This window comes from Aptenodytes patagonicus, chromosome 2, assembly GCF_965638725.1.
Source record: "Aptenodytes patagonicus chromosome 2, bAptPat1.pri.cur, whole genome shotgun sequence".
In the NCBI taxonomy this organism is placed as follows: Eukaryota; Metazoa; Chordata; class Aves; order Sphenisciformes; family Spheniscidae; genus Aptenodytes; species Aptenodytes patagonicus.
Window position 1 is genome coordinate 4,055,487 of NC_134950.1, and position 21,757 is coordinate 4,077,243.

A 21,757-nucleotide genomic window follows, 5' to 3' on the forward strand; every position below is an offset into this window, starting at 1 on the left:
AATTGGAATTTACAGAATGCGCTCAGCTTCGTCTGTGAACTCTTGGGGCTTTGGGGTTTCGTCTTGTCTCTAAAATTCTTTGTTGAACTTTGGCTGAAGCTCAGGGGTTTTGAATTTTAAGACACTGAATTGTTATTTTTTATTTCTGTCTGGGATACCCTTTGGTGCTCTGAGAATGTGCTAAATAGCGAATAGCTTTACTGCACAGTTTAAGTGGTCTTGTGTAGCAATTCAGGGGGCTGACACCTTGATTTTGAAGAAACAGTGATACGTGTTTTCCAATTTTTAGGTCTAAAGGTGGAGATAACACACTGTGGACAAATGAAAAGAAAGTACAGAGTGTGCAATGTCACCAGACGACCAGCAAGTCACCAAACGTAAAGTATTTTGCTTCTTTTTAAGCGTATGTTTTATCTCAGGCTGGAAAAGTATCTTGCCTGCACTGACATAGGAAAAGTTGTCTTGAAAAATGATACTTTCTTTGATCAATATATTTAAAATACACCTCAAAGTATTTTCCCAATTTTGCTGTTCTCTTTGTTCTATTTTTATTCTGTAACGAGTGTCACGGCATTTGAACCGATCACTTTGTTTTAAGTCTGTGGTGGTGTGGATTTTTTGGGTTTGGTGGGTTTTTTTTTTTCATTTATGGATTTCTTCAACGTTGGAAGAACAGGGTGCCCTATTGGTAGCACGATGTTTCCCAGAACTGTTGAGTAGAAAAGGAGTGCCAATTGGGATCAGCTTTCTAACCTTGCTTATTGCCAATCTATTTTTCTTCTGGAAAAAATGTTTATTTTTAATCACTAACCAGAGTTTTGCAGATAACTTGAATATGGAGGTATTTATTCCCATTTTTAAGAAAGTAGTATAAGGACCAAAACTGATACCAGCTTTTTACAAGAAGATAACTGATCAATATCTAAATCTGGTATTTAATTGTTTGGGCTTTGTTTCATGCCCTTTCAGTGATGTATTATATTAATGAAAAGACAATATTTGTGCCACCTTGATGTAAGTATGTGCCAATGTGTGTGCATTTCTAACGTACAGAAAGAGCGAAATGCATTTCTGAAGCAATAATTGGTTTTGCAACTCTCATAGTAGGCTTGCTATTTTCTGTGCATGGCATATCGTAAAATGTAGTACTGTGAGTATCCCAAATGAGCAGAAAACGTTAGTCTTTGTCTCTAAGGCACCCGCTCTCAGGAAACTTAATTTGTAGCTTCAGGTATCAAGAATGTTAGAGAAGTAGCCTTCTGTGGTACTATTAGAAGACACACGGTAGTGGCAATGATGGAATCTTAATTATAGAAGTACACTTGCATCATTTCAGCAAGATAGATTTAATCTCCAGTAAGCTTAACTTGTCCCAGGAAGTGTGTTGAGCAAGTCTGGGAAAGTATTCTACATGAAGTAATGGCTCATTTTCATACTTGATTTCCAATAGATTCCCACTTCAGCAGGAGAATGGACAAACAGTTGAATGCACTGTAGCTCAGTATTTTAAGGACAGGCACAAATTAGTTTTACGCTATCCTCACCTTCCATGTTTACAAGTTGGACAGGAGCAGAAACACACATACCTTCCTCTTGAGGCAAGTAAACTTTTAAATACTACTGTATTCTGGGAATGGGGGAAGGCGGGCAGAGGAAAAAAGGCTCAAATGTTGACAAACTGTTTTTTGAGTAGCCAACTTTAGAAATTGTGTGGTGCAGCAATGGGGAAAAAAACCCCAACCAAACCAAAAAACAGTTGCATTGTGTTTTTTAACTTCCTTTGTGTGGGGATATTTTAGGTGTGCAACATAGTGGCAGGACAAAGATGCATAAAGAAACTCACTGACAATCAAACTTCCACTATGATTCGAGCAACTGCCAGATCAGCACCTGACCGTCAAGAAGAGATTAGCAAATTGGTGAGTGTTCTGTTGAAGTTGTGTAGTAATGGACTTAATTTTTCTCTTACTATTAGCAGATACTAAATAGTTTGTGCACTACACGCAGGTTATGAACTTGTTTTCATAAGACTTTCTCCATTAATCAGAGAAATACATTCTCACAGAAGGTTTTCAAGTGTTCTTTTGGTGCTTTATTTCAAATTTTGAGGCATCCATGTAACCAAGTGGAATTAAGAGAGGCTCTGAATGCTTGGCATCACCCGTATATAAGGGGTATGTGCCCAAACACAGGTTATCTCAGAAGAGTTTTAGATCTCATTAAAACCTTCTTTTTCTGCAAGAAATACCTAATTCCTTTTAATTTCAGATGCGGAGTGCGAGTTTTAATACCGACCCTTATGTTCGTGAATTTGGAATAATGGTCAAAGATGAAATGACAGATGTGACCGGTAGAGTCTTACAGCCCCCTTCAATCCTCTATGGAGGCAGGGTATGTTGAACAGATACTGTACGATCTGTGATAGCTTCGATGACTAGCTGTGATAACTTCTATAATATGGTTGCTTTAAATGAATGATGTTGGGTGTAATGGGATAAAGTCATCATAGGTGTAATGTTTAGAACTTAAATATAATTTTTGAAAGTCCTTAAATGTAATGGGCATGTTGTGTGTGATGATGCTCTGTCCCTCAATCGCATCTTTATTTCTGAAAGTAAAGTGTCGTGGTTTAACCTCAGTCGGCAACTGAGCACCACACAGCTGCTTGCTCACTCCCCCCCCCCCCCCCCCCCCGGTGGGATGGGGGAGAGAATTGGAAGAGCACAAGTGAGAAAAACTCGTGGGTTGAGATAAAAACAGTTTAATAATTGAAATAAAATGATAATAATAATAATATTATGATAATAATAATAATAATACACAAAGCAAGTGATGCACAGTGCAATTGCTCACCACCCACTGACCGATGCCCAGACAGTCCCCGAGCAGCGGCCCCCCCGGCCAGCTTTCCCCAGTTTATGTACTGAGCATGACGTCACATGGTATGGAATGTCCCTTTGGCCAGTTTGGCTGTGCCCCCTCCCAGCTTCTTGTGCACCTCCAGCCTTCTCAGTCAGCAGAGCATGGGAAGCTGAAAAGTCCTTGACTAGTGTAAGCATTACCTAGCAACAACTAAAACATCGGTGTGTTATCAACTTTGTTCTCATCCTAAATGCAAAACAAAACACAGCACTGTACCAGCTCCTAGGAAGGAAATTAACTCTATCCCTGCCGAAACCAGGACATAAAGCTAGGGTGAAAATGCACTTATATAAACTTAAGAGAAAAATGTGTGCAAGCTGTGTTTTTTTTTTTTCCACACACTGTTTTATTGCGTGTTGCAAGAAGAAACCTGCAAGTAGTGGTTCAAATCGGTGTGTATGGAGAACAACAGAGGCAATTTCAGTTATTTCTGTTCTTTTTTGCCTCCCCTAACTCTGAAATCTTTCTGAACTTCTGGTTGGTTTTGAGTGTTCTGGGTGGAGCGGCTGTGTTTAGGACAACTATCTTAAGGTATTATCTCTATCAGCATATTTTTCTCTAGAGCCATCTCTTCCTGTTGGAGTATTTACTCACAGGTTTTTTCTTTACAGTGGCTTTTCAGATGGCCTTTCTGACATCTTCTTACTGTGGTGTCTTTCAAAAAAAGCTTGAGAAACAGCTTTTTTATCAACTATATAACGTGTCTTGTTTTTATGCAAGACGGAAGCTTTGATAGCTGGGATAACTTAATTTGTGAAGGCTTCTGATGAACCTCTTCTAGATCATGCATTGCCAACTGAAGATAGTTCTGTCCCTATGCACAAATCAGACTGCTACCTCTATAAACCCGCAATGGGAGAGGATCTTGCATTTTCTACCTAAAGCTCTTCAGACAAAATCAGGCAGATTAGCTCAAACCTTCCTTCACTGACAGGTTAAGATAACCCAGCTGTCTTTGCCTGATCCTGATTAGGGAGAGTGCTCTCATGAACTATTCTGGCACCAGGGGAACAGAGGGAACAAGAGCTTAAATGGCACATGAATGATGGAAAGTCGGAGCGGGAGAGGTACTGCCTTCAGCAGACACAACTTTTTGCAAAATGAATTACCAAACTTGTGTCCTGAAAAATTCCCATAAATTTTAGCTGCTGCTGCTAAATGAGAAGGCAGACATCATGGTAACTTGTCTAAAACATCTACAGGATACTAATACTTATTAAGGTAATTAACATCACCAGAATTACTTTAGTGATCTTCTTATATCCCTTGTCCTCTAGATAATCTATCACAGTAATGTCTGCTTGATGGGAGGAAAAAAGTATTGCGCAGGTCAAAGTTGAATAACTGATCATCTTTTGTCAGCTTGTTCACATTTTTTCTAGAGTTGTGTCAGTGACATCGAACCACTATTTGCCTCTACTTAGTGATGTGTAAAATATTGATAATACTTAAATTAAATTGCTCTTGGAAAGTTCACTGAGCAGTTGTAAAGTTGCTGTAGAAATGTACGTTCTTGTTAACTTTACATACCAAGCATGAATCTGACTTACTGTTCATATGTAATTTCTATCTGCTGCTGATTTATATAACCAAAGGAAACCATCAACAATAAAAATGGAACAATATGAGCGTTATTTTTATGAGCTTTATTTTTCACCAGGCTAGCAAGCTGTCTTGCTACAGTGATAAAATGATCTTTATAAGATAGGATAGATGTTTGAACAGTGGAGAGAAAGACCTGAGAATATAAATAGCCTGCTAGTTGGAGGGAAGTAGAATCATAACTGATTTTTGTTAGCATGAATCAATTTTTGCATTAGTGTTTTGGGGGTGTTTTTGTTTTTCCACTTCCAGAATAAAGCAATTGCTACACCAGTTCAAGGAGTCTGGGACATGAGGAATAAACAGTTTCACACTGGAATTGAAATAAAAGTTTGGGCAATTGCATGCTTTGCTCCCCAGCGCCAATGCACTGAAGTTCATCTTAAGTAAGTGTGTTTCATAAGATGGTGATTTTATTTTTTATTATGTATGGAAATATCATTTCACTTATTTGTTTAGAATATATATTTTGTTAAATTGTTTAACGTATGGCAATACATCTTTAACAGCGCTTTCGATGTTCTGTGTTTTGCATGATGCCAATATGATTTCAACGCTAGCATCATGAAATCCTCCAAATCAGGCATTCCAAAAGCAATTTATACTATATGGCAGGTTTCTGACCAGTGAGGCCTTAGGACAGAGTTTGATGACTGAAATGATGTAATGATGGGTGTTTATCACTAAGTGTTTGTCAAGAATGAAAGCTAACATGTATGTCGTCTTAGGTTCTTTTCCTGGTTATATGGAATAGATTTATTTGTGCAGAATTTATTTAAAAGGAAAGTTTTAAAAAGCAATCCAACTTTTTGTCTAAAACTTTCTACCCTCTAGAGTTACCGTAATGTGCAAGTTGCTGTATTCGCAAGATGAGTAGGACTAGTTGTTTTGTTGACTTTGAGCATTTGAATCTTTAGATGGAACATGATTGTTAAAAGACTATTGTTAAAAGTGATATCTACCATTCTTAGATCAAGGAAAGTGTGCATGCCTGTGTAGATGGATTGTCTTAATTTCTTCGTTTGCACACAGTTGCTTTCCCTTCATGCATGGGCTAGTGCAGCTCTTACAGCTGCCCTTGCAGTTGACTCAGCTGCTATTTGTAAGGTGAACGCAAGACAGTGATTGTTTATAACAACGGTATTGCCATAACAGTGTTCCTTTAGATGATTTGCCAAATAGCTTGGGAATTTTTCCCTAACAAGTGGTGAGCAAACAGTGGTAATCTTACACAATGGGAAGAAAAGTAAAAGGTAAGGCTAGGGACTTGTTCTCTCCGGGTACATGGCAGGAACTAAGCTGCCAGAAAATTTTCCCTTCCACACTGTTGCTTCTGGTGGAAATGCTGTGTAGGAGAAGTTTTGAGAGATAGGCAGAAGTCTTCAACATAATGAGCCAAAATAAAATTATTTGATGGCTTAGATGGAGTTTGTCCTTACCATGAAAGGACATTCCTTCATACTAGGAATATGGCTGCATCCAATTGCATCTTGTTGCTTCTCGTTACATCTTGTTGAGCAAGTTGGGACTCGGCTGCTGTAGATCCATCAGAGTAAACACCTTCAAAATCCCTAAAAGTCTTCAAAATCATCCTGCTTTACCTCTCAGGAACAGGGAGAGAACCTTTCCTCTTGGACACCATACTTACAGATGAACTTCCAAAGGCTCAAAACCTGTGCTGTTTTAGACTTGCACGTTCTGCCACTGACTCTGCTTATAGTGGTGAGTGCCTGTTTTGCCAGGGAAGATGCTTAATGTGCCTGTTTTCTGCAAGAAGCCACAAGCTGCAGGGCTGAAGCTCACAGACTGTTACGATTCATGAAAGTTAACAATGGGTTTGGAAGAAACTAAATCTTCACACCCTCTCAGTGGGTAAGACCGTATTATCTGGCACCCTTTGGTGAAGATGAGCAACTTTAGACACCTATGGGGTCATCTACTCCAAAACAATAAAAGGGGCTTTGTCAGCATTTATGTCAGTTAAGCATTGCTACCTGGGATCATGCGTTTGCTATGCTGGTCATTAAGCCAAGTGCCAAAGAAGGACATCTCTGGCTGTGTCTGCACTAGTGTTTTAGTTTGGATCAGGAGTGCATATTTGAAGTGATGCTCCTGATGGTCACCAATTGCCATACCATGTTCTGCATCAAGGAGCAGCCTGAGTGTACAATGTGGATTTTTTTTTTTGATAAAACTGGACTAGAAGATGTTCTTCAGCCACTAATGGACATTCAGCCCACTGCACCAGACTACAGCCACTCTGACGAAAAATCCCAGAAACACATGTAGTGTGGACGTTGGTCCCTCGGCACCAAGTACTCCGCTCTACAGGTCTGCACTGTGACACCTCACTACTTGTTCATCTTGCCTTTGTTTTATTGGGATGGGACTTATATACTACTCATGCACCACTGACTGCAGGCATCTAACCTGGAGAAGCCATGACTTTGAAGATGCTTTCCAGACTGAGTATACTTTTATAGAGCCCTAGACTCCTACACTGAAGTGCTTTTGATTTGTCTTGCTTACAACAGGCGCAGTGTCTTCTTGGTGTCCCTTCAAAAGGAAAGATAGGCAAACGCTACCATGTCAACAAGAGCCAGGAGAAGGAGGCAGGCTGCAATGCAGCATACCCTGCTAGCAGGGGGCCTGAAGCAGTCTTCACCGATAAAAGCCTCTGACAAAATTAGGTTGCCTCTGTTTCCAACCAATTCCATCAAAGGGTGACTTATATTTGCACCATCCTTGGAGAAGGTTTGTCTTCACCTCCCAGGATACACCTTTTCTCTGATTATCTAGCAAGGTTTTCTTGTGCATAATTCTTGATGTTAGATCAATTCGCCGAGACACAATTGCTGGTAACTTCTGTTGGTTGTTTTCCTCGCCCAGAAAAAGAAGGAGCTCCGTCCATTCTGTAGTGGTAGTACCACACGGAAGTATGGTAGAACAGGCTATCCAAAATATCATCGTTGCAGTGTTTTTGCAAAAAGTAGCTTATATTATATCTCCCATAGAAAGATCAAATAAGGTGGAATTTGCTTTGGAAATGAAGTTTTTATTAATGGTGTTATTTATACAGTGTATTTCCTCATCTTCCCCGTCTTTCCTTCAGTGACTACATAGGCACAGTCAATTAAAGGTGCACTTGGGGTAAATTCCCAGGTTTTTGGACAGTGCAACTCTGCAAGTTTAACAGGATTGTTCCATTAAAAATAAGAACAAAAATCAAGATGGATTTTGCTACCTGAGAATCTAATGTATTTATTTACATCCATTAGGTCCTTTACAGAACAACTGAGGAAGATTTCCAGAGATGCAGGAATGCCAATCCAGGGGCAGCCGTGCTTCTGTAAATATGCGCAGGGAGCTGACAGTGTGGAGCCTATGTTCAGACATCTCAAGAACACTTATACTGGGCTGCAGCTTGTTGTAGTAATTTTGCCAGGAAAAACGCCAGTCTATGGTCAGTAAGTGCAAATCATGAGCGCGTGTGTTTCAGTCACAATTTCATGTAATTTTTGTGAAGTATCTGAATGACAGAAGTTTAATTCTGGTTTAACTATATGAATTCCATTTAGGGAATGGGCTCTAAAGTAATTACTATTCTTGTGCTGCATGATGTTTTATGTTAAGACCTTAATTCTTTTCAGCATTTTTGTCTATGCTTTTAATTTGCTTTTCCACGTTCTTCCTGTTGGTTGCATTTGAGAGGCAGTTTGTGAGTGAGAAAGCTAAACCAGGGCTTTTGTGAAATTGATATGCAGTGGATTAAAACATACTATAATTTGCATGCTAAAAATTCCAAGTGATTGAAGAAGTAATGACCTCAAGAACCGTGTAGCTTTTAGAACATCTTTTAGAGCATCTTTGCTTACTCATGCCATCACCCTTTGGCAAAAAAAGTTGAGTGAAGGAGAAGATTTCTGCCAATTGATTTTTCCTACTCTTTCAGATTTTTAACTCTTGGGTTGCAAGGACACAAATGCACGGAAGGTGAAAACTCGGCAACTTAAACTGTTTTTTGGAAACAAATTGACGATTGGTGCATTTTACATAGCACGTATACATAAGTTTTAATATGTTTTAGATAAACCATGCATTTTGGTTTTAACTAGCTCTTCCTATAGGCAAGACTGCTTGTTTTCCTATCCTGCCTTCCTTTTTTCACTTACCTTGCCTAATTGGAGCACTATCCACTATTTTTCTCCCTTAGCTTCATGGACTCTCTCTTCTCTAATGGCTCAGATCTACCAAGCAGCTGTAGATTTGTTTTATCCCATCCCTCACCAATTTAATATAGCAGAAAATAATTTCCTAACTTTCTTTTTCCAAGATCATTTCATATAAGCTAAAAAACATTAAAAAAGGAACCTTAATGAAATAGTACCTTTTTCTCCCTTGAATTCAGCCTTGCAAAGGAAGTGGCTCATCTCTTATTTGTTCAATAGAGATTCAGTGCAAAATGACATTTTCACTTTCCCTGCTTGGCATTAAAAGGGGACTCTTTCCTCTACTTCACCACTGAGAGGATGTGGTACCACTCTCATCTCCTTTCCTTGTCATTATCTTTAATTATAGTTCTTTCTGCCCTCTCTAATCATCTCTCTCTATTTTCTCCCTGCGCTTTTCCATACTCTTGCACTTCCTATACTCACAGTCTTGTCTTTTCTCCTCTTCTCACCCTGCTCCTCAAAAAGCCCCTTTCCCTCTCCTGTTGCCAAAGGGTGGTTGCATCTTCTCTGAGCCTGTCTTGGAGCCTAAATTTCTTCTTTTCCTGAGTGGAAGACTATGGCTCTCTTAAAACCTTTTTGTCTCAATTTTATTGTTAACAATAGGATTTGTTTTAACCTTTTGAATAGTACAGTTCTTGAATTTCTTTTGGAGTTTTTATGGGCCATCCTTTGCTAAACTGGCCACTTTTTATGCAAGTGATAAACTTGCAGTGCTGAACTGATAAACTGGTTGGCTGAATATTACTCAGCACGTTACTACTAAGTTTGCGTTACTAGTCCAGTGTTTAATAATGAAACAAATGCTCATCGTCCTAATATTGTCCGCATTGCCTACTTCAGTAGCCAGAGGTTCTTCCATGCTGATGATAAAACACTATAATTCTAAAATTACAATTAATGTAACTTAAAAAAAATTCTTAGTTAAAATAAGCCACTGGTGCCCTTAGTTATATTTAGGACCCAGTTACTGCGCTGTCAGCAGGTGGAGCAGTACAGAACTGGGAGGAGATTTATTGGAGGCTGGGTTTGGGGATTAGGTTTCTTGTTTCTTTAAGCCTAATGACCACTTTGCTAAAACTCTAGGTGTAGTTAATTGTCACTGAATTAATGTCTCCTACATTGTTTGATTTGCAATATGCAAATATTTTTTGTTTTTTCTTCGTTTTGCAGCGGAGGTGAAGCGTGTTGGTGACACTGTGCTGGGAATGGCTACGCAGTGCGTTCAGATGAAAAATGTGCAAAGAACAACCCCGCAAACTCTGTCTAACCTTTGCTTAAAAATAAATGTCAAATTAGGAGGCGTAAATAATATTTTACTGCCACAGGGAAGGTAAGCCATCTTTCAAAGAGGAACAGGGTATTGTATTGTAAAGAGAACATGCATCATATTAAGATAACTGGGTGCTTTTATCTGTAGTCATAACACTATAGTTTAAGTGACTATTCAGATGAACTATCTTTTGGTTTCTAATAAATAGTCCTGCAAAAGTTAGGTTACGAAGACTGGAGAGGAGTTCTTGTTCCAGTTGAAATTTATAATAAAAACATTGTTATTGCAATCTGACCATTGAAGTATACAACTCTCATTTGAATGAAAAATTTACAATATTTTATTTGCCTTGAGTTTTCAGAAACAAATAGCGACCATCTTGAATAGCAGTGCCTTTTCCTTTATAGTTTAATTGTGGCCAAGATTCTTCATTTTGTTGTATGTCTTAACTTACATAGATTTAAAAAAAAAAAAAACAAAAATCGGGAGCAGAAAACTCCTTAATTGGTTTCCAGGTCCAGTTTACCTTGTGATTTCTTATTAGTATTACATTGGTAAGTTTTATTTATACTGTGACTATATTCTGTGAAGCTGCTTTGATACTATTGAATTCCATATCTGACATGTCACTGAAGTCCTGCATGTAGTTGAGTGGGAGTGAAATAAGTATCTTCTTATTTGTAAAAAAGGAGGGACCCTGCTGTTAAAGACTAAATTTGGTTTGGGTATCATCTTAAAACAAATGTTCTTAAATTGAAACTTTTCATCAGTTTTATTGAAAAATCAGTGACAAGAAATTCTAATGGAAGAATGAACAAAGTACAGCTTGTTTTGCCTACCTCTGCAGGATAGAGAAAGCTAGTATAAAGATATATAAAGTTACTTTAATCAAAATGAACAACCAGGTTTCTCCCTCAGTAAAAAGGTGGCGTTTTTACAATCATTGCATTTCAAGTTGTAGAGAGAGCTCAAGGAAAAACCTGCTACATCGTTCTTGGGAGCCTGTTTCAAAGTCAACATTCTGTTTTGCACAGATAAGCAAATTTTCACTTCGACGTATTTAGGCTAGTCAGAAGGCAGCTGCTGAAAAATAATCCAACAACAAGTACTTAGGGGAAAAAGGAACACATTATCAGAAGAGATATATATTTTGTGTATCTTGTTAAATTCTGTTTATTGAACTAAATATACTCAGCCTGGGTAATGTGCTTGTTGGAGACTTCTATTAAAGCAACTAAAAATCATCATATTACAGAGCATGCATTTGAAAAAGGCCCAGTGGGGGTTTTTTTGTTGGTTTTTGAGTTTGGTTTTGTTTTTCAAAAAGGAGTTAAAGATACTGCTGTGGAAACAAAACGGAAACACACACACTGTATAAGTAGTTTTATGCTGGATTCATAAACATAAGGTCTCTGTTAAGTGGCATGTGTTGACAACAATGTGGCCAGAAAGTGGAATTCTGCTCATTATACCAATAAACTATGCATTCATGAAAATGGAGTTAAGTAAAGGGGGGGGGGGGGGGGGGGAAGGCACAACTACACACAACACCTAGGCATTCTGGAAAAGTGCAGGTTTTGGGTATTTAAAACAGAACTCTCTAATTATTATTTTCTGTTGGCTGAGGGGACGGGAATAGAACAGCTTTTTATTTGTATAATTGCATTGTGAGTTACATTGTTATAATTACCTTCAAATTCCTTTTTAGAGAAGGTCTGAAAACAGCTGAATCTATCTACATAACTGTTCCCCCCCACACCCACATACACACGAAAAAATTCTGGTGGCCTAAGATTTCCTGTTTAAAATTGTTTTATTAAGGAATAGAGTTGAAGCTTAAAACTTCCAGTGTTGTGTTTTGGTGTTCCACTCTTGATGCAGTGGATTAATATCTTAACTTAAAGGTTTGTTTAAAACTTTGAAGCATAATTTTTTAAAAATCTACTTTTAAAATAATACCTATGATATCCACAATTTTTGTACTTCCTTACCAATGCTATTTTTTTGTTCAGAAACAAAATCATAGCATCTGTATACGTGCACAGTCCTTTAATTTTCTCAGATGCTATTTGATGCTAAGGAATCAACTTTTATCCTTTTCTATGGTCTAATTAATAAAGGCTGCAATTCTCCAAGTTAAAAAAAAAAAAAGGATTTTTTAACTCATTTTTTAATGAAAAGTAACAATTAGCTACGCTTTAAAAATATGCCTAAGTATTTAGTACGAGAACCCTAATCAGGACTTCTAATTACTGTCATAGTACAAGTGACCAACTCTGATCAAGTGCAAATTGTTGACTAATTCACTGCAAGAGTATAGAGTGCTATTTACTTGAGTTACAATGTGCTTTATTAAGCATAAGCCTTGCTGCTTTTACAAATTTGCTTTCTCTTTATCAGACCACCAGTATTTCAACAGCCTGTCATATTCCTTGGTGCAGATGTAACTCATCCGCCGGCTGGAGATGGAAAAAAGCCTTCCATTGCTGCAGTGAGTAAATTGTGTAATGATCTTTAACCCCTGCTCTCTCCTGCTGCTCTGCTCTAATGCATTTTATTACTTTCAGTTCTTTTGTGGTCCCTTTCTTCTGATTGCCTGATTATAGTCTTATAAATTATTTTTCTGCAGGAATCTAATGAAACTTTGGAGAGCTTGCTCTGATACTAATTACTGAAATGTGTGTATTAGCTTGTAAAATGCCTGAGCTGCTAATGCACAGAGGAGCTTTTCTATTAGCTGATATTTATCAGCAACCTGTAATAAGCTGATGCATGTTTAAATCTGCTTTTTCAGCAGTTTAAAAATGTTAAGAATTTATCTATTACTGATAGGGAACTAGGCTGGCTCAGTTGTGGTTTTTGGGGATTCAAGCTTCCTGACAACACAAAATGTGCAGTAATATCTTGGAAATGTACTCCTACTATTCAATACAGGGAAAGGCCTTTGACTTGCTTTATGTCAAACACCTGTAATGGCTGCTCTGGCTCATTTAATCATTAAGATCTTTGGTGACAGTATATGCAGTATCTTAGCCTGTGGTGCTAAACAAACAAATACCTGTTTTAAAAAGTTACACACACGTGTCCAGGGAAAACTGGGTGGAGATGTGCTTAGTCGTGATTTTTGACATAGGGAATTTGGATTTTTTTGTTTGTCTTCTTATTTTTAATATTTTAAGTCCCATGCTACTTCTACAATATATGAATTTTGATGTTTCATAAACAGAAAAATCCCTTCCCTTGGCGAGCGGTGTCTGTTTGGTGTGGGTATTTCTGTGGTGCCTCACCATTTCAGTTTTATGGATTCATCCACAGTGTCCCAGAAAAGCACTTGGTCTTCAGGAGTTCAAATTCCTATGCTGCAGTCCTAACTAAATCAATGGTTTCATGGTATCAGTGTTTCAAATTGTATTTGTTTTTTTTAACTGTATGTAGGTGCAAATGGGAAATTAGTCTTTTAGATTTAAAATGAGTGTTCCGTTTCAGCAGGGTATGTTACCACAGGTAGACTAACCTCAAAGCTCTCTCCAAGCACATCATGATTTTGACTACATCTTTGCTCGGTCAACCCCTTAGTTTACAAGATACTCTTAAAAAGATAGTGCAGTTATCTTCATGAAATACCTTTATTAAAGTGCTTTTAAGTTTGGTTTGATATAAGCATTTTTTTCAACAGGTTGTAGGAAGCATGGATGCTCATCCTAATCGATACTGTGCCACTGTTCGGGTCCAGCAGCACCGCCAAGAAATCATTCAAGATTTGGCTGCCATGGTCAGGGAGCTGCTTATTCAGTTCTACAAATCAACCAGATTTAAACCAACTCGTATAATCTTCTACAGAGATGGCGTTTCTGAGGGGCAGTTTCAACAGGTTTTGTTTGTTGTTTTTTTTGAGATTTTGATTATGTAGTTGTCTGGTAGTAATGTAGTTTTATGTAGCTGGAGTTATGAAAAGAAGTATACCCTCAATAAATCTTCCCTCAATAAATTTGTTGGATTCTAACCAAGCAGAGCAGGGAAAGTGTTTTTATATTTTTCATGAGCTTTTTTAAAAATATTTTTCCCCTTTAAAATACTTCCCTCTGCAAAATTATAAATGATAAAGTGTAGTTTTAGCACTCAAGTTGTCTTCAACATCTCTGACCTATTCAAGATAGATTAGTCAAACTGTATCCCGTAGAACTTGGACAGTAAAGAAAAACTAAGTGTAAGTTAATTTTCCTACTTTTTTCAAAAGGATTAATAAATGCTGTATTTTCACACTGTCACTTTTAATTAATTCCCGATAAAATTCAACAAATACTTTCTTGTATTATTTTGTTTTCCTAAAATATGGTAGTTGTAAGCAATATTTTTCTATATATTTTAAAGATATTTACATACACTTTCCAGTATTTTTATATGTGAATTAAAAGATACAGAATTCAGTCAACTTCTCAAAATCCAAGGGGAAGAGGGAGCAAAGGTCACTTAGTAAACTTGAATTAATAGAATAATCTTTGTATGAACTTTTGGTATTTTTTGTTCCCATTTATCACTGTTTTTCACTGAATTTTTAATTTATAATTAACCCAAATCAGTGCTTTTTGTTTTATTGCACTTCCCCCTCTCTCAGTTTTTATTGATGCCTGTAGTCCTGCATGAGAGTTCACAAAGCTGGGAAGGAGCATGCAGTTGAGCAATTCTGGATTTTATCCCTTGTACTAGTCTGAAAAATAATAATTAGGCCGTTGTCTATTCAACAGCCTAATTAAATGTTCATTTGTATTTGGCAGTTAAAGAGATTTTGACATACAGCTTATTAGTCCAAGCCTCGTGCTTGGAGCTGAACAAATATGGAACCAGCTCTCGCCTGGCTCGGGAAACTGGTGATCTAATTTGTTCTCATTAAGTGAAGAATTTAAGGTTTGGTCCTGCATGCTTTCACATCTCATTACTCGGAGTGACAATGCAAGAAGGAACATGATAAATAAGAGTAATCTGTAGATAAGTAAGAGTAATCTGTAAGATAGTTATTTTTCATCATACATCTTTATATTTGATGCAGGTTCTCCATCATGAATTACTGGCTATCAGAGAAGCATGCATTAAACTAGAAAAGGATTACCAGCCTGGAATTACATTTATAGTTGTGCAGAAAAGGCATCACACCAGACTCTTCTGTACAGATAAAAACGAACGGGTATGTTCTAATTGTGACCGGCAAGTATCTAGCAGGCAGCCAAGTTACCTATTACTGCTTATTTAAGCAGTAAGAGACTTGTTTGAAGAACTGCATAATATAGTGGGTGAGATCTTTCTGCCTGGAAAGGAAAACCTTCGTTTTCTGTCCCATATAATAAACTGGCAAGAAGCTTTTATGAAACGTCAGCAGGATGTGCCTTTCAACAAGTCTCTTCATCCTTTTTTAAGTTCATCAAAGTTTTCAGGTTTCTTTTCAGGGTTTTTTTTTTCCTGTCTCAAGATCCTCAAGGGTTGAGATTGATCTGAGTAGTATAGGGTTTATAATGTAGATGTCTACATCTGGAACAGTTACCTCAGGCACTCTGTAAATGGAGATCTGTTTAGTATTCCCAACGTACTTTAAGGCACATTTCATCTGATTCTAGCGCTAGTGAGTTCACTGGTTTGGTTGCCATTGACTATAGAGTGACTCTTGGGTTGCCAGCTGGGATGTAGACACCTGCACAGTAGACACTGAAATCGTTAGGTAAGGTGAAACCTACACTTCGAGAATACTTTCTTTTCCATTAATGCTACCTTTAAGGTATCTTGCGTGTCTAATGTCTTAAACACGTGGATTTCGGTTTGGGCATATCAAGTGTCACAACACATTATTTGTAGTACTGAACATCTCAAATTGTTTTATGAGTGTTTCACAGTTGTTGTTGCATCTGTGTGAAGTATATGTAGAAATAGTTGCTTCCACCTTTCTGGGTGGAGAGGAGACTCCTCAAGTCTAGGATGGAGTCATTGCTGTAAATGGAGAGTTACTAATGGCAAACCTCTGTTCACAGATAGGGTTTTTCATGTTCTTTTTCCTTCTGTCAGGCTTCTCCGTGTGAACATTTGAAGCCCACTAGGCTTCAAGGCAATAATTAATAACTTTTAATGCTGACATGAAGGTCATTTTTATACTGATAACATGCTATGATTACAGTTAAATTGTTTTAAAGTAAAGAGTATTTTTAAGTTCTGCTTTGATGTAAAGTGTTTTTGAGGGAAGAAGAGGCCTGTCTTACAACTATGGATTGTCCTCTGCCAGTTATAAACAAGAAGTTACAGAGGAATAACCTGTCCTGGAATGGGAAGGTGAAAAGAATTTGACAAATCAGTTGCAGGAAATTCTTTTTACATTAATCGGAAAAGCTAATCTTTGTAGGTAGCTTCTCAGGAGATTTTGCAGCTCGTCTTTTTTTTTTTTTTTTTTCCTCTGTAGTAGAGACACTCCAGGTTTTCAGTTGAAGAAAAAAAATTCAGTTTTGCTCATTCTTTCTTGACTTTTTGCTTTTTACAGATTTTTTTTCCTTGTGTTTTTTTCCTTACTGTACAGCTGAAAAGAAAAAACTTTGTGTGTGCCTTACTACATCTGCATTTTCTGTTCACACAGGTTGGAAAAAGTGGAAACATTCCAGCTGGTACCACAGTGGACACAAAAATCACCCATCCATCAGAGTTTGACTTTTACCTCTGTAGTCATGCTGGTATTCAGGTACAGCATTTTGTGTGGGATGGTAACTTTCAAAGCTAACACTGGCTGTTGGTATTTCCTGTGTTCTTTACACAGGAGACAAGTGGTACAACTTCCATCTGTGTATTTCAGCTTTTCATCTGTGCCATCCATAGTGCTCTTCTGTCATTGTCAAAATCTGAAAGAAATAATGAAACTAAATAGATATGCAGCACACCCTGTGCATTTAGTTTATTGTGCTTCTCTCCTGTCTGTGTGCTGCTTTGGATGGTAGCGAGGTATTTGTACTATTTTACAGAGCTGCCTCTTGCATCAAATCCTCTTGAAATGTGCATCCAGTTCCTAGGAAACAACTAATACTTTTAGATAGCACTGTTGTAGTTTCACATTTTCTTGTGATTTCTTCTTCCCAGTCAGAAACTTTTAATCAACAACAGTACTGAAAGTCAACATCTGATATTGTCTAAAAAAGTGTATTCAATAGGGACACAAGTTAAGACTACTGTTAGCTATTAATGTTTTGCCTAAAGCTACTCTATATGATGGCTTTTTGTCAGATCTAAGTTTCACAAGATGAAAGTGCATTTCGGGAAGATCATTTAATTTCAGTAACAGGGATGAAATTCTAGAAAATAGGCAATCCTATCAAAAAATGCAAAGGGATTAGTTATATGGGGAGCAAGGAGGAAGGTTGTTTGCCTTTTTAAAGGAAAAATGTGCTGAAGTGTATGGAATTGCTCACATGTGATCTTTGAGGAAGCAGCCAGTTATACTGCAGTTCACCTGCAGAGGTGGAAATCTAAAGAAATGTTTTTGAAATGCTGACATCCTGTGTGATCTATCTTCAGGGAACAAGCAGACCTTCTCATTACCATGTCCTCTGGGATGACAATCGTTTCTCTTCAGATGAACTGCAGATTCTTACCTACCAGCTGTGTCATACGTATGTACGCTGTACTCGTTCTGTTTCCATCCCTGCACCAGCATATTACGCGCACCTGGTTGCCTTCAGAGCCAGGTATCATCTGGTGGATAAAGAACACGATAGGTGAGTTGCATAGTTTTGAATTATTACAGAATTTGAAAGGAAGCAGGAAGAAAGTGGGCTTGTTAATTCTGGGGTCAGTAGTATCGTCAGCAGTTTGGGGGTAAATCTGGTCTTACCACTGAATTATATTTCGGAAAAAAGTAGATGTTCCTGTATGCTTCTGTGCTTCTTTTCTGTTTCAGAACTTCAGTGGTGTTTTAAGGGTAATTAACTTTTGACAGTTCTGTTCAGAAGCAATTAATGATATGAAAACATTATATGCAAGGAGAGGCAGATTAAATAGGGTTTCTCTCCCCCCTCCTCTTTTTTTTTTTCCCCCCCCCCCCCTACCTCCCTTCTCTTTCAGTGCTGAAGGAAGCCACACTTCCGGTCAGAGTAATGGCAGAGATCATCAAGCACTTGCTAAAGCAGTTCAAGTTCATCAGGACACGTTGCGCACTATGTACTTTGCTTGACATGTTTTAATGTTTAGCGACTCAGTACAATACAGAGTTGGATTCACATGAGACCAGCTGCACTTAGACCAACAGTTGCCCAAGCTACAGTGACAGCCAGCAATGAGTGATGCATCTTAATTTTTTTTTTTCCCATTTGCAAGAAAGCCTTCCGTCCAGAATTTCAGACTTGATTATGAACTGCATTCTTGTACCAACCCCACTATTGTTGGAAATGTGGTTTGCCAAAAATCTCTATACCAAATCTCTGCTTGGTATAAAACAGACCCCTATTTTATAATTAAATCAAAAGCTGTGATCTCAGGGCTTAGGGAAAAAAAGAAACACAACAAAACAAAACAACAACTCAACCCACAGAACTCCTCATTCAGTTTGCTATTCATTGAATTGCTTTTAATAATTTGGAAAGATCTAATTCATACTGAAGTTTGATGGGCTAAAATGCTGTGAATTAGCTTTTAATACAAAGGAAAGCAAAGCATTTTTTGACTATTTATGAAGCCTTGATTATTCTAGATGCATTTACAAAATTTTTATTTTCAAAAGAAGAGAGTGACAAAATTCTGGTTTTCAACTGTCTTATAAAGATTATTCTCTGTGTCTAAGGGCAGATGTATTTTCTGACGCTTGTTCTTGAATGTTTTTTATTGTGCTGCATTTGAAAATGTTTTTCATAGACTAAAGAAGAATTTTAAAAAAGAATGAACTTGTACCTGAGCTTTTAATAGGTCCAGTTAGATTGGCAAAAGAAAATGTGCCATTTAAAAAAAAAAAAAAATTTGTAAAGAATTTTTTTTTTAAAATCATACTGACAGCTAACTTTAGAATTTCTCATATAGGACTGTGACACTTACTTTCCAAAGTCTCTAAAGAATACGGGTCTGTGGTGATAAATACAGTACAATCCTTTTTCACTGTTGTTTGAGTTAATGTAAATTTTATATATGTTTCACAGTATTAATGTGATAGACTAGATGATGTTATTTATTTTTATTTACTAAGGAGTGCTCATTATACTTCTGTTGACATATCAAGAATGCTTTGGATTTAGAAATTAAAACCTTATCGTGGGGACGTTACTTTTCAAATGCAAAAATATGCAATTGACTTTGATGTGAGAGTTCAGAGATACATACAGTGTATATTGTATAGCTTGTAATTTGTAGAAAGGCTTTTTAAGCATGCACACAACATAGCAGGTTTTACCTGTGCAGTTCAGAGACGCACACGAGGCCAACATTCTACATTCATTCAAGCACAAAACAATTGTATTTTATTTATATGTTGAATATTGGTGAAGCAGGAGCTCTAGTAGAGGAGAGTGGCTCACTGTTTGTAGTTTAGACAAAAGTCAGAGAATCTATGCAGTAAAGATAAATCTTAAGAAACTGAAGTTTACTTATGAAGGGAGGTGAAACTCTCTTCATTATGCATAAGGTCAATAGTAAATGTGAGAGTTTTGCCATTCTCTTAGAAGAAGCATTAATTAAAACTGATAATTATTAGACAAACGCTTCCGTTAGTTTGCACACTGGGTTCATAAAAAAACCGTAATACATATGTAAACCATTGCACTAATTATGATGCCACAAGCAGGTTTAGAAGAGAATGGAAAAAGCCTAGGAAACGTGTTTATGCTGACTTGATTTTGTTTATTTTTCATAGGATAACTGAAATAACATGCTAAGAGGCAGGTTTTTAAAATGTAATTCTCTTCCACTGATTCATTTTGCTTCATCTTTTCCATTTTCTCTTAGCAGATGCTCAGTCACTGTTTTGAATACATTTACCTCTAGCCACTGAGACGGGCGAGTAGCTTTAACCAATACAGAGCTCTGTGCCATATACCGGATAGACTATAACCAGTTGCTGTCGAATAAGCTAGAAAATGCCCAACCTTTGCTGCATAAAGAGTTTTAGGTACATAACTTTGTGCAAGTTCTGATCTTCACCTTGTAGTAGTGTCTAGGTTGTCAGTGGTGTTCAGGTGAAATAACAATGTAAAATCTATTAATAGATTAATTGTATTATTCTAATTTGGTAATTAGGCTGCTGGGTCAGATTTTCTTCTTGGTCATAGTTATGTAAATCCAGATTTTAGATTATGCTGGTATAACAGAAAGCAAATTCCAGGTCGTATTGTCTGTCTTTCTGTGTTTCAGCCAGGTTGTACATACCTCCCCTAAAGTACTGCTAAACTGGAAAACCTTTCCATGGTGGGTGTGTTGCACTTCTCCGTGCGTTTGCTTGAGAGGTTTCAGATTTCAGTGAAGATTTTAATTTGGCAGAGTTTTATATGAGAATTATTTTTTTATATGAATTATTATTAACAAATAGGAAAAAGATCAACCATTTTAAGATGCCATTTAGTTTATTTGCTCTTCGTTATGCAGAGACCTCGTGGATGTGAAATCCATCCTCCTCTTTCCTCTTTGCGCAGATCTGGAATAAAAGACTTTATACAAGTGGTCAGATGGGGTGAGGCGGGCAGCAGCTGTCTTGACCTCAAATCTTCTGAAGCAGACTGTGGGACTTCACTGCATCCTAGCTGGGATGTATTCTTTGGGCTGGAATAGTCATTGCAGCTCCGTTTTGTGAGAAAAGGAGTATTAGGCAGACGCTTAATCTGAGAGTAGCTGTTGTCTGTGTATCCTCTTGGAATGAAGAGAAATTTTGTGTAGCTTTCCTTCCCTGAGTATGAAGAACTTGGGATGGTTATATGCATTTCAGGCTAGGGACATTTTTATCTTTTACAGATCTTTCTAAGCCTCTAATACTGCTAATTCTTTACAGCTTGATTTCTCCCTCCTTTCCTCTCCCCTCCCCCCCCCAAGTGGTGAATTAATGAATAATTTAAAGCATTTTTAAAAAAAAAAAAAAAAAAAAAAGAAATTTATTAAGTATATACTTTGAAAAGTACAGCGTGCTGTAAGTCCAACAGCTATCTTTCTGGGAATATTTTTAATATAAATTACGTATTCAAAAATGTCTCCTGTCAAAAAAACCCACCACGAACACCTAAAACCCTACTGTTTTGGTTTGTTTTTTTTTCCCCCTTACCTCCCATGTGTCTTGTAAGAACAGCAATATCTCAGGTAAACACAAAGCTCAAGATGTCTCTCTCTCACACACATTCCTGCTGTTGAAGTCACAGTTGAGGTTGACAGTTATAACCACTAAGTCACTATGCAGCTCAGGTCAGCAATAACCAAATGTGCGTTACCCTCTGGCAGTTGGAGTTTTCTTTTTCAACCCCGGCAAAGGAATTGCGTGACTCCTGTTGCAAAAGAGCGCTGGGCAGGACCTCATCCCTTGCATTCCTCTTGCTCTCCGTTATGTTCCTGGCAATGACCAAGAACACACCAGTGCAGGTGATCCTGGTGCTTAGCAGTCTGAAAACTGGTAGTAATTGCACCCTGGTGACAAAAATGTTATTCCCATTGCAGGCATGAGCGGTGTGATGGACAAACTGACCACTGCCAGTACTGCAGTATTTCTTTTGTTTTAAGAGCATGCTTGAGAGATGAACGGATATTA

At 37.6% G+C, this 21,757-nt stretch overlaps 1 protein-coding gene across 1 annotated transcript in view; it reads left to right on the forward strand.

Annotated features, from left to right (window-relative positions):
• AGO2 (argonaute RISC catalytic component 2) overlaps positions 1–21,084 on the forward strand; it is a 55,809-nt gene extending 34,725 nt beyond the window's left edge. The window contains exons 7-19 of the mRNA XM_076329042.1: positions 290–377; positions 1,451–1,598; positions 1,800–1,919; positions 2,269–2,391; positions 4,777–4,910; positions 7,803–7,987; positions 9,927–10,086; positions 12,427–12,517; positions 13,703–13,897; positions 15,074–15,208; positions 16,637–16,738; positions 17,566–17,765; positions 18,112–21,084. Of these exons, the coding sequence (XP_076185157.1) occupies positions 290–377; positions 1,451–1,598; positions 1,800–1,919; positions 2,269–2,391; positions 4,777–4,910; positions 7,803–7,987; positions 9,927–10,086; positions 12,427–12,517; positions 13,703–13,897; positions 15,074–15,208; positions 16,637–16,738; positions 17,566–17,765; positions 18,112–18,220 (1,790 nt within the window). The 3' untranslated portion in view covers positions 18,221–21,084. The remainder of the gene's footprint in view (positions 1–289; positions 378–1,450; positions 1,599–1,799; positions 1,920–2,268; positions 2,392–4,776; positions 4,911–7,802; positions 7,988–9,926; positions 10,087–12,426; positions 12,518–13,702; positions 13,898–15,073; positions 15,209–16,636; positions 16,739–17,565; positions 17,766–18,111) is intronic.
• The last annotated feature ends 673 nt before the right edge of the window (positions 21,085–21,757 follow it).